Here is a 12,125-nt window from a genome sequence, read left to right as displayed (position 1 = left end):
ATTTCAGCCACTTTTGTAGGTACTGACTTTATTAAGAACCTCTTATTACCTACAAAGCTCACAGATTTTTTTATCTAAAACTTCTCATGTTATTTTAAAATACTTAACGACATCTGTTTCTCAGGGACGGCAATTTGACAAGAACGGCAACTTGATTGACTGGTGGCAAGAAACAACCAAGCAGGAGTATCTGGAGAAAGCCAAGTGTATCATTGACCAGTACTCCAACTACACGGTCAAGGAAGTCGGCATGAAGGTAAATTATAAACTGGCTTACACTTAATTAAGATATAAAATAAGAACATAACAATCTTTACGGTTTTGTTAGCCATAGTAATAAAAATATAGCGTAATTAAAAGTTTGTAATTAAATTCGATTATATCTTATACATTTAAACGAGCAATTATCGTACATTATTTATTTCGGGGATCTCGGAAACGGCTATATCGATTTCGATAAAATTTGGTATCTAGTCTTTTTCGAGGATGAACAATCGATCTAGTTTGGTCTTATCTCCGGAATTTTAGCCCGAGTAAAGGTCGGTCACCTAGGTACTTTATTTATAAATGAATATAATTTGCACTTTAATTTAGGTTTAGGTTTGGATTGGACCCACTTGTATCTAGTGGTAGGGTTGATTTAAAATTCTTGTACAGTCGAGTTCATACACTTGTGAGCAAATATTTGATCAAAAATATCTGAACACGACTCTACTGTTAACGGCGTAGAAGCGTATTCAGATATTTTGATCAAATTTTTGCTCATAAGTTTGTACTTCGTGTAGGTTGGATGACAATGCAGGTACTACAGTTAACAAAAAGTAAACTCAGCAAAATAAGCTTGTACTGTATATAGTTTTCTACCAAAAACTTAGGTTTCCATTAAACTTTCAATTTCCAGCTTAACGGTGTGAATACTCAAGGAGAGAACATCGCCGACAACGGAGGCATCAAGGAGGCATACTACGCATACCAGGCTTGGACCCACCGCCACGGGGAAGAGAAACGCCTGCCAGGCCTCGAGAAATATACTCCGAGACAGGCAAGCTCATTAAAAGTCCAATAAAATTATCAGGAAAATTTATTAATAATAATTTCAATATTCCCACTATTAGTATACAACGCAGTAGGAGTGGTAGTGTTTTAATATTTTTTCATCTAAGTAAAATAGGTACAGTCGAGTTCTTATAAGTACTTCTGAGCTAAATTCAGTCAAAAATATCTGAACACGCTTGTATGACTTTAAAAACAGAGTAAGTAGTGTTCACATATTTGTGATAAAATTTTTGCTCGTCGACTGCACAACTTAGTCTATTAAAATTTGACTTAGCTATGTAGGGTTGAGGTCAAATATATCTTTACACTTTAGTACCGTGTATCTGGCACTACATGACCTTTTGTATAAAATTGTCAGAAGGCATAGTGACAAGGTACTCAAGTATGACCTCGACCGTACCTATGATATTGCCAGCAAGCGGCTTTAAATGGTAGTTCGCACGAGTTCACTATTTAAGTAATACCTACTCATATGAATGTAGACAGACGATAGGGAAGACGAGGTAAAGCGATGTAGGCTTGTACGTTTATTGTAAGGTGTACTGTTGTCGACAGCTGTTCTGGCTGAGCGCGGCCAACACGTGGTGCGCGGTGTATCGCAACGAGGCGATCAAAGTGCGCATCACGACCGGCTTCCACGCGCCTGGCCGCTTCCGCGTCGTCGGGCCCATGTCCAACATGGAGGAGTTCGCCGAAGACTTTAACTGCCCCCTCGGCTCCCCCATGAATCCAGTCAACAAATGCAAAGTTTGGTAGTGCTCACAGGCACTCAGGTTGCTGAATCGCCATTGGGCTGACCGGACCTTCGATGATGAAAAGACACGTGCAGACCTTTATCACTTTGAAAACTATACTTATCCACAAGCAAATTTCTAATCTTTTAAGTATTCAAATTGCACCATTTTATATCGCATAGTGAAGTATCTGCAATATTTTTTGCACGTGAACTTTGTCACGTTTCGAGCGGTCTGAGTGCGCGTTAAAATGTATTGGTAGCTCGATGGCCGAGGTCGGATCGCTGTAAGTGCAATTGGCTGTAGAGTGGCGTGCATGTCCAATTGGGCAGGAGACCTGAGTATTCAATAATTTAGTTAAATATTTGTAAATAACTCGATGTCTGACGACGTTTAATCAAATTGTATGTTTATCAACTAGGATCAAATGTTACACTGGGCACGCGAGATCGTTCATCGACGGGTATATGTGTGTGAGAAAATACTAGCTAAGTTTGTGCATTATAAGTACAAAATGATTGACGACTTAGTACCCATTTCGGTTCCAGTGGTTGTTAATAAAATTAAGGTTCTCATATTTAATTCTGTAAGGCCGCCAGCAATGTATGCTGCATTTAGCAAAATTAAAATTTAGCGAAGTTGTCTTATAAATTCACTACAATGATGGAGGGCGTGGCGATCGAATTGTAAGAACATGTTACAGTTCGAGCGGCCTTTATTTATGTATACCTACTAAGTATATAGAATCTCATTTTCGAGAGGTTGGTAAGGGATAAACACTGATAATTTAATTTTTAGCGTAAGTAGATAAGACACTTTTGGATACAAACTTATTGTTGTGAGTCTTTAAACACAAATAAAAGAACATTTTTATCTTAGTGTGTTTTCAATTTAGTTTTTAAGATACTATTCCCTCCATGATACGCGCGATCAACAATTAGTAACAGTGAAATAATATGACGTCGTAGCATGTCTTGTCCCAAATCGGAAACCTTAAAAAATAATAAAACAAAACCGACCAAGAGCGTTTCGGGCAAGCCTAAAATAAGGTTCCGTAGCCGCTGCGAAAAAATCAAGTACCTAATATTTTTCTAAGGATTTTGAATTTTGTACGGAATTGCTATTTACTCTTAAACTATTAATAGCTAATTCTCAAACTTAGCCGTTATAGTTTTCCTTATAAAGATATATGTATGTAACGTGTATGTAACTACATTACCATCATGATTTTTTTCAAATAGTTTACCTTTTAGAGGGAAATATTTCGCAAACAGATCATTGAATCGAAAAAGTCATCTTAACAACCCCCCAACGATTTTAAAGAGCTATCCAACGATACCCGACACTATAGGGTTAGACGAGAAAAAATCGCACTCACATTATGCAATGGGTTATCCTAATATATAACAGCTTTCTAGCACTGATAGTCTCCGGGCAAAGCCGCGGACGGACGGACAGACAGACATGGTGAAACTGTAAAGGTTCCATTTTTGCCATTTTGGCTGTTCGTAAAAACGTTTATTCAATAAAAATGACTGTTCATAATATCGTTTTTCGTAACAAATGAGTCATTTAAATCATCGTAGATATATAAAGAATTGAATTTGCTATCGAGAAAACTGAATCAAATGACATTTGCTGCGACAAAGTTCTATCCCCCTATTACGTACATCAGTTTGCTTGACCTTACATTCTTCTTCTTCCGGTGCCCTGTCCTATCGGAGGTCGGCGATCATTAGGGCTATCCTAAACTTAGAGACTGAAGCTCGAAAGAGGGATCTGGTACTCATTCCGAACCAGTCTCTAAGGTTTCTTAACTGTGAGGTACGTCTACGGCCAGGTGGTCTGCGGCCTTGTATCTTCCCCTGGATAATAAGCCGAAGCAGACCATACTTGTTGTTACGCATTTTACGATTTTGTTCAAATTTTAAGCTTTTGTGATCAAAATTATAAAACAAATGAATTTTACTTGATACGGTTTGATGCAAGGATAAAAAATAGTAGAAAGGAAATATAACATAAATAACATATTTCAAGATTCGTTTATTTGTTCCGTAAATTATACATACTAAAAATAGCTCAGTATAGCCGGAATTGAATTCTAAATCTTCGTACGCATACTGTAGGAATAAACATAGGTAAATAACGAATTATATCTCGGCCGAATGCGACTATTCTTAAGCTGACACTGACTGCACAAGCGGAAGTTCTAAAAGCTTTGGACTAAATCTTGCTAATAGCATGGGTAAATACAAGTTGACCTTATTTCAAAATAATTTCATAACGATTTACCGGCTAATAAATTTAGTTTCTCACAATTATATCATTAACTCTTGCACGTTTCTGCAATGTGCAAATTATACTTTGACTGTGTCTAGTTTAACTTAATCATTGAAGACAAGTAGTTATAGATTTCATTCTCAAGAAAAATGTTTGTCAAAAACGTTAACCTATGTATGTATATAGCAATAGCCAAAGAAATTAATTGGTTTACAATGGGTATTTCGTGTTCAGTTTTATTCAAAAAGGAATTCCTATTTTATTGCATTTCTGATATGAATACTTATAACTATTTTAGTTCCCACCAGCACAACTACCTTATTATTCAGATTTTTTCGTGAACCGTGATAAATAAAGGAAAGGAATTTTGAAAATAATGGGAAGAAAATATTCACCACTTGATCTCATTCACCAGTGCAGTAACTGCAATAACGGTTCCTCATACCACAAAAAGTTACAAGTGCTACAACACAATTTTAAATAGATATGTTATATCATAGAACCGGTTTCACGTCCCTATTTAATAAACGTAACAAGCGATAGGTGACAAATAACTGGTCCGGTGACAATTCGAAATACATGGCTGTCGAAATACGACCTCTAGACTGGCATGTCACGATTAAGTAAATAGGAGCTACGAACAAATAATAAGTCAGGAATTGTAACTGCGCTATAAGCATGCATACCGCGTCCTAAGTGTGTCCTGCGCTAAGGTGCGCATGCGCGTCATTTAATTTTGACTGACATTTAATTTGCAAGTTTAGTGAGCTCACGTCAAATTTTCGCACTTTTGATTGAGAACAGCTCTAAATTATCATGCCAAGGTGTGTTAGTGGAGCAGGAACAATGCAAAATTAAAATGTCCAGGGATCACTTTCCACTAATATGTAGTCGTAAAAATAGATTTATATTTAAAAATGTTCAAATACATTATCAGTTGGAGATGGTCAGTATTTATGCAAAATCAAGTCTGTGGTCTATGGCTCACATAATGTAAATGACAGTTTCCTCACCCCTCTTCATACTTTCTTCTTTCCTGTAACGCACAAACAATACGTACAAACAGTCTTTATATTTTTCTGACAGCTGAACTCAAATAAACCACCATTAGTGAAATGTTTTCGTTGATTTTTGTTATATATTTTTTTCACGATTTTTAGTGTGAATAATATAAGATACAATAGTTTAATGTGAACTACTCATCGCCTTTTACGAAAGATTGCTTTTTCCGATGCAGAGACGTTCATTATTCAAAAGTCCTGGTGCTTCACCATCCGTTCCATTTCACCATTATGCATTACGAGAAGCATAAATTGCTTAGCAACTGTGTTAAAATAATTGAAATTAAACCCGTGAAATACTTGTTATTGAGTAGTACCTAACTACGGTGGTCAACTGTGGTCTTCACTTGTCTTTATCATTAGTTCCACTTCACCAAATGATGATGTTCAAGAGCAAATGCACGAGTTACTACTAAATATATCCAAATTACCATAGGTGTCGCTACAACATTAGAAGAGTTCCCTCGATTTCCTTAGGATCCAATCATCAGATCCTGATTTCGTGCCTATGGGACCTAATTCTATACAAACAATTATTATTTTTTCAAATCGGTTCATAAATGATGGAGTTCTGAGGAAACAACCAAAAAATACAACGGAATTGATAACCTCCTCCTTATCCTTTAAGTCGCTTAAAAAAACAAGCTGTCATTATCAATATATGACACGCCATTGAAACGTTAGATGTAAGAAGTGATTGTAATTTGTGCATCTGACATTGCATCACGCGAGCCAACCAATCCCTGCATTCTTTCTGAATTTTAACCAATCAACAAGCACGTCTATTTGCAACCTCGACATTGATTCGTACTTGAATCATAAGTCGTTTTGGTTCTAGGTATGGCCACTTTTTGTGTGGAATTTGTTCTGAGTTACGCTTCCTGACTTATTATTTATTCGTAGAACAGGAGCCTGATGTCACGGTAAAAAACGACAAAAGTAGGCATAGGTAGTGCCACCAGAGTTGCCAGCAGTATTTTGTCAATTTTACACATTCAGTTCATTCATTCTCCTTTTGTGCAATCAGTTCTTCATGTAGCTGTGTGTGTAATCATTCACTTCAACTCTCGTGGAACTACCTATACATATATTGTCCCGATGATAACCACTTTATCCAGAGTATAAAAAATTCAGAAGTGAATAATCTTACAGGCATAAGTTTTACATGGATTAATAAAAAATAGAGTACTTATGTTATGTATAATGTATATCAACCGATGTCACAAAAATATATTTCGATGTTGAAAGATTTCATCATAAATAAAAAAATAAACAGAAGGAGATCAAAACTAGGTTGTTTTATGGTATAGGAAGGGAATTTTAAAATATAATTTTCTACGTATACCCAACTCCATAACTTTAACAGAAACCTGGGAGTATGATTGAGTGTGTGTAATATTATTCTGAAAGGGGAAAGCTCGCGGCATGGACTACGCAGATTTCAATATTTACTGACTGAAAACATATTTTGAAATGCTATCATCAATAAAATTTACAAGTACAAGACAAATTGTATTATGTGTGCTTTATCTATAAACCAATAAATACTTAAACCGTCAGCATTTTTAATCTGCGGCGTAATCCACAATATGTATTACGTATTACTTTACTTAATCACAAAACATAGTCTATAGAAATAAATAATGGTAGAAAACATAAAATATCATGCATATGACTTCAAAGACGACACTCAATGCGATAATCTTGCTTCATTGAAAAAACTTCTTCAAGTAGTAATAGAGTTACCTAAACTAATATCATACTAAGACCAGCTGGTCAAAACGAAATTGGGATATAATTTCTATGAACTGAAAAAGCGTTATAACCCAACTCCATTTCTGCCAGTGCTTCAATAGATCTGCGGAAGTACACTAGTGAGAAGTTAGATTCACAGGAGACTTGTTGGTAGCAAAACGACAGGACGGCAGCCAAGGGTGGCAAGGGATGCGTTATATATAATAATATCAGATTTATTTCCATTCCGTCCTTAAACGCAACTTCGTCTCGAGCGAGTCCTGATTTTTTCTTACATTTATAACAACATTTATATCCGATATGCTATAAAAGCAGCAATTAAATTATTATATAGCCACCGAAACGAATAAATAAAACATATCATAAAATAAAAAGATAACTTAGCCAGTAGTGTTGAGATCACAACGGTGCTTATAAAATTATAAGACTAGTAAAGCACGTGTATAATGAATCTTTAGATGGAGAATTTTGCAGTAAATACTTAAACAATAAACACGCACGTCACAGGGCCAATAGACGGCCTATGTTCGTCGATACGTTTAAATATCATTTAATACTTATTAGACAGCCATTTTGTGCCCCTTAAAATTAATACATATTTAATATCGCATGTAACGTAGTTAATGAGTTGATAATTTGAGATTGTAGAATGCCTACTCGTCGAGGCTGGGCGGGTTGTCGTCGCTGTGCAGCACTGAGTGCGACTTCAAGAATATTAAGAACGCCAATAGGCGGTCTCTTGCTGCATCACAACTTCTGCAACAGAACATTATGTACAATTACACTTTACTTTATTACATCACTATTATAACACGGTAACAAAATGTTACAATTGGGTAGATTTCTGGGTAAAAAACAATATACTATTTATTCCGTCAGTTGGATTAACAGAAAATATCGGACACGTATTTTAACTTTGGCTAATCAAGCAAAGTATGCGTGTCAAAATTCGGGAGTGGGTTCAGTGACGAGAATCCTTAGTAAAAAGTGTACTAAGGAGTGACTTCACGCGGAACATTAACTGGCTGTATCGTCATTATTTTTTCATCACACTTGCACGTAAACAGTGTCTTAACATGCAGGCTATCTTGGTTGCAACCCCCCAAATAAAACCCTCGACCTTAATGTGCTTGTCATGAAACCCGTGGTCGGTAAATGAGTCATTGCCCGTACAAATTTTCTTGTCATGAAGCCCAAGGTCGCTAAACAAGTCAATGTGCTTGTACTGATACTGCTGCGCGCGCTGCTGCTGCAGGCCCACTTGCACACGCACGTCAGGCGCGTGCTACGGAAGAGGGAGGGCGGCGCTGCCAAGACCGCAGCCTATGGTGATGGAACAATTATATTTTTTCTTTTAGAAATATAAAAGTTTACTCGCAAATGTGATGAAAAACATTGTATGTCGCACGGGCGGTACTAGAATTACGAACATCGACTCATTAAAGCCCTCAGTCTTCGACTTCGGGCTTCTAATAGACTCTCGTTCGTAATTCCTTATTTACGACCCTTAAGACACATTATCTACACCCATATCATCTATAATGCGTTCAAAAACCGTTGGCAATGAGCAGCATTAAACAAACGATTTTACTATGACAACTTTCGTGTCTGTGATAGTAGGTAACAGCAGTAACGTAATGTCCATTATAGTATCAAATATAGTACTGTAATGAGTTTCAATTTTGGAACAGCTGTCAAAATCGACACTATTTAAATGGGCCTCTATTCTGGTATCCATAGATAGGCACAACATTTTCTCGACACAAAATTACACTTTGGTATGTTTTAAATATAAATCGCACGACATAAGAATAATGACTTTACTTATTTGTCTGTGTCTTGAAAAAAAAACATTCGGGACAGAGATTTGTCTTGCCGCCATTACTGTTGTTATTTCGTTTGTTGTTTTTTTGCTGTGGTGTTATTAAGCAGATACATTAGTTTAACACCTAAATATGGATATGTTACTGTAGAACAAGTCAGTAATGCAATGCAGGTCATTTATCATCGGTTTCTGAACTCATCTTAGAGTACTTATAATACACGCTATCTCTATTCTATCTATCTATCTAATATACGCTAATCTACACAGATCAAATATTGTATCCAACTATACGTAATAAGACCTTTAAACACTCATGTGATCACATTCGTGTTTTAAGGACCCCTATTACGCAGTTGCATAAACTACTGATTGAAAAAAGAAAAAAATACGTGTCCGATATTTTTTGAAAATCTAAGTGTCGGGCTAATAATACTTTTAGGAATCTAACCTATTCTGATTCTGTCCCCATTAGTAAAACTCCATATCAACGTATTTTATAGGTATGCATATCGACGGGCCTCTGAGCTCTGACTCAACCAGATGAAATTGGAATATTAACTGTCTTATCCACTGGAGCTATTATTTATTTAAATTACATAGGATTTGCATCGCCAAAAACTTGTTATTGTAAAGCTTCCATGGCCGTTATGCATGGGCCAGGGTTAACTAAGGCCGCTTGTAAACGTCCGTTGTTTTCACCGGAAAACGGACCGTTTTTTGCGGAGTTGTATGGCTTCGTCGCCGGACAAGTGTATGGTGCATGTACACACATTCATTGTAAACCATACACAAATAATACCGCAAGTCCGGCAAAAAAACTGTCCGTTGTCCGGTGAAAACAACAGATGTCTACAAGCGGCCTAAAACTCCGAGTTAACTGCTACCCCACCCAGGGTTAAGGCCCAGGTTTCTCTGGCCCGTCACACGCGACCGGCGGCGTCTGGATGTACTTCGCACCACACGAATGAGGGCTATCGCTTATGAATTCACCACTAGAGGCGCTAGTGTAGCGTGAGGTCTCCGAAATGTCAAATCTCATAGTTTTTGGGTGAGCAACGCGGGTTTATTTATAATTAGAATAATTTTGTGAATATTTTGCAATACCTGAAATTAGTTATGGCAAATATGCGTTCCGGGGCAATTAATGTCTGTGTTTTGAGACAGTTTTGTCTTTCGGAAACCTTTGTCCTCCCTTTTTTCCGAACAAAACGGGGACTATGGAACACTGTGGCATGCTCAATATTTTTATGGTACGGCTTTAAGGTGTATTAAATATGATTTTAATCTAAACTTTGTTTTCACGCCCGTAATAACAGACTTTGAAAGCCATACTTAAAAACCTCACGCAACAGTGCGCCATCTAGTGAGACAAAAAACGATAGCCCTCATTAACGGTGCCTACCCGCCGCCGGTTGACGTTTCAGAGAAACCACCCTCAAACATTCTCGCACAAAACATTCGGTCGCTAACACGCGTCGGTCACCGGTCGCCGGCGGCGGGTGGTCAGATGAAACCAGGCCCTAAGTAGTGTGATATTCTATGGAACAGCCACCCCTAATATAGGCTAGTGATGAATTCTTTAACACTGGACTAAGCAAGCAGCCTTAAGGTTTTATATTTTTCAAATGTGAATTACTTACTCTACATCTATTTCTATGGCTAATACAGTGTGATGTGGTTTTCCTTCTTCGTCAAACCATCTGAAATAAGAAGTAAAATTATTATTCTTCTGAAATGGAAAATAGGTGATAATGTTGAAAATTTATAGTTGGTTTATGGAGGTCAACATTTTAAGCCAGTGGATATCTTAGCTAGATCGTGGTAGAGGTAGTCGGCAGGTTGCCAGTATAGCGAGTAATGACTAAGTTAAATATAGTATATTAGTCGGATAGGTTGGATCTGCTGTAGCTGCACCTTTTTTATATACATGGTTAAAAAAAAAAGTATGATAATTTAACCAACATTAAGATTACCAATGCGATACAAATGGAAAAATAGTTTGATTTGGAAAACCATTTAAGATTTGTATGAAAGTTGAGTCACAAAAAGACTATCACCATAAAAAAACTTTAATTTTCGAATTTTAATGTTTTTTCACTTGTATATTGGTTGAATTATCGTACAGTATTTTTTTAACACTATCCATCCATCCATCCATCCCAGCCTATATACGTCCCACTGCTGGGCATAGGCCTCCTCTCAGAACCAATAACCGGTCGATCGCGACTATTAGTCCAGATCGTGGCAAGGCAAAAAATATCAATACTGAACTGTGCTGTTTCATTTAAGATTTCAAAGAAGTATGTAACTGGTAGATCGCACAGGGTTTCGTTAGTAAATAGTAGATTTGTGGTCTAATCAAGTTGGCCACCCCTGCCATAGATAAACCTAGATTATATACTTATGGATTTACTTTTCAGGTAAAGGGATTCATCCCTTTACCACAGAATAAGTAATAGTACAAGTACAGAAGCCTCACTGCCGTACAAAAGTGACGTTTAGGCATAAGAATCGTGCCTACTGTATGCTTCTCTGTCCATCGCATAACTCGTATTCACTCGTACGCGGCACGCGTAGTGGAATAGCACACTCTAGGGGGCCCCAGACATCTACTTGTAGCGTAAAATAAAATCGCGGAGTGAGCCGCGCCTGCCTTTACCAAAAATACGTACGTCAAACTAAGGTCAAACATATTTTTGCCTATATTTTCGTAACCCTTAAGTATTTTTGGATCAGAATAAGACAAAATTGTTCAAAAACCCTATCCCTCGAAATTGTTTTCGAACCAGGGTACATTGGTAAAATATGAAAATTATGAACAATGCCAATTCGATATTAAGCGCCTTCCAATAAATATTTTTCACTTCTCATGCTCTTAAAATGTTTCTTTAGTCTCTGCATATCGGGACTAAAGGTCCTTTTTATTCTCTAGGGATTAAAGTATTTTTTTTTAATTTACGTTGGAAACCCCTAAACAGCCAACACAGTGTTTGTGAATGGAGGATTTTTAGGCATGGAAATAACCTCAAAATGACAACTGTGCAAAAATATTTTAAAAAAACAAGATTTAATTTCATGCAACACGAATCAATTCAATTATATTAAGGATTAATTCATTTTATTATGCATAGTCCAATCAGTTTCAAATAGTCTTATTATGTTCAATAAAAAATCTTTGAAAGAATCTTTGAGTTTTCCATTTTTGAAACTGTTGACTAAATTTGCACTTCATAAACAATAAAAGCAAAGAAAAAACCGCGCAACAATTTTTTTTTGCTATTTGAATTTTGTACAGATTGCCTGTCGATTAGACGAGCGTGCGTTTTTAAACATAAACAAAACATTGTTTTTTTTTTCTCGCATTCAAAGTGAAAAGTAGAGTGTTTAACGCGAGACTAAACAACCATAATGCCA

At 36.7% G+C, this 12,125-nt stretch overlaps 2 protein-coding genes across 6 annotated transcripts in view; one reads left to right on the top strand and one right to left on the bottom strand.

Moving 5' to 3' along the window:
* The window catches only part of Nep2 (M13 family metallopeptidase neprilysin 2), a 58,705-nt gene extending 56,037 nt beyond the window's left edge, over positions 1 to 2,668 (top strand). For all 4 annotated transcript variants that reach the window (XM_074097566.1, XM_074097573.1, XM_074097579.1 and 1 more), the window contains exons 15-17: positions 125 to 256; positions 902 to 1,042; positions 1,612 to 2,668. In XM_074097566.1, the coding sequence (XP_073953667.1) occupies positions 125 to 256; positions 902 to 1,042; positions 1,612 to 1,812 (474 nt within the window). In that variant the 3' untranslated portion in view covers positions 1,813 to 2,668. The remainder of the gene's footprint in view (positions 1 to 124; positions 257 to 901; positions 1,043 to 1,611) is intronic.
* A 2,619-nt stretch (positions 2,669 to 5,287) lies between these two features.
* The window catches only part of Neurl4 (neuralized E3 ubiquitin protein ligase 4), a 34,916-nt gene continuing 28,078 nt past the window's right edge, over positions 5,288 to 12,125 (bottom strand). For both annotated transcript variants that reach the window (XM_074097543.1, XM_074097551.1), the window contains exons 29-30: positions 10,352 to 10,411; positions 5,288 to 7,642 (exon numbers count right to left, since the gene is read on the bottom strand). In XM_074097543.1, coding sequence (XP_073953644.1) covers positions 7,540 to 7,642; positions 10,352 to 10,411 — 163 coding nt within the window. In that variant the 3' untranslated portion in view covers positions 5,288 to 7,539. The remainder of the gene's footprint in view (positions 7,643 to 10,351; positions 10,412 to 12,125) is intronic.

The sequence above is a fragment of the Choristoneura fumiferana genome, chromosome Z (assembly GCF_025370935.1).
Source record: "Choristoneura fumiferana chromosome Z, NRCan_CFum_1, whole genome shotgun sequence".
Taxonomy (NCBI): Eukaryota; Metazoa; Arthropoda; class Insecta; order Lepidoptera; family Tortricidae; genus Choristoneura; species Choristoneura fumiferana.
This window is presented reverse-complemented; position numbering and strand designations above follow the sequence as displayed.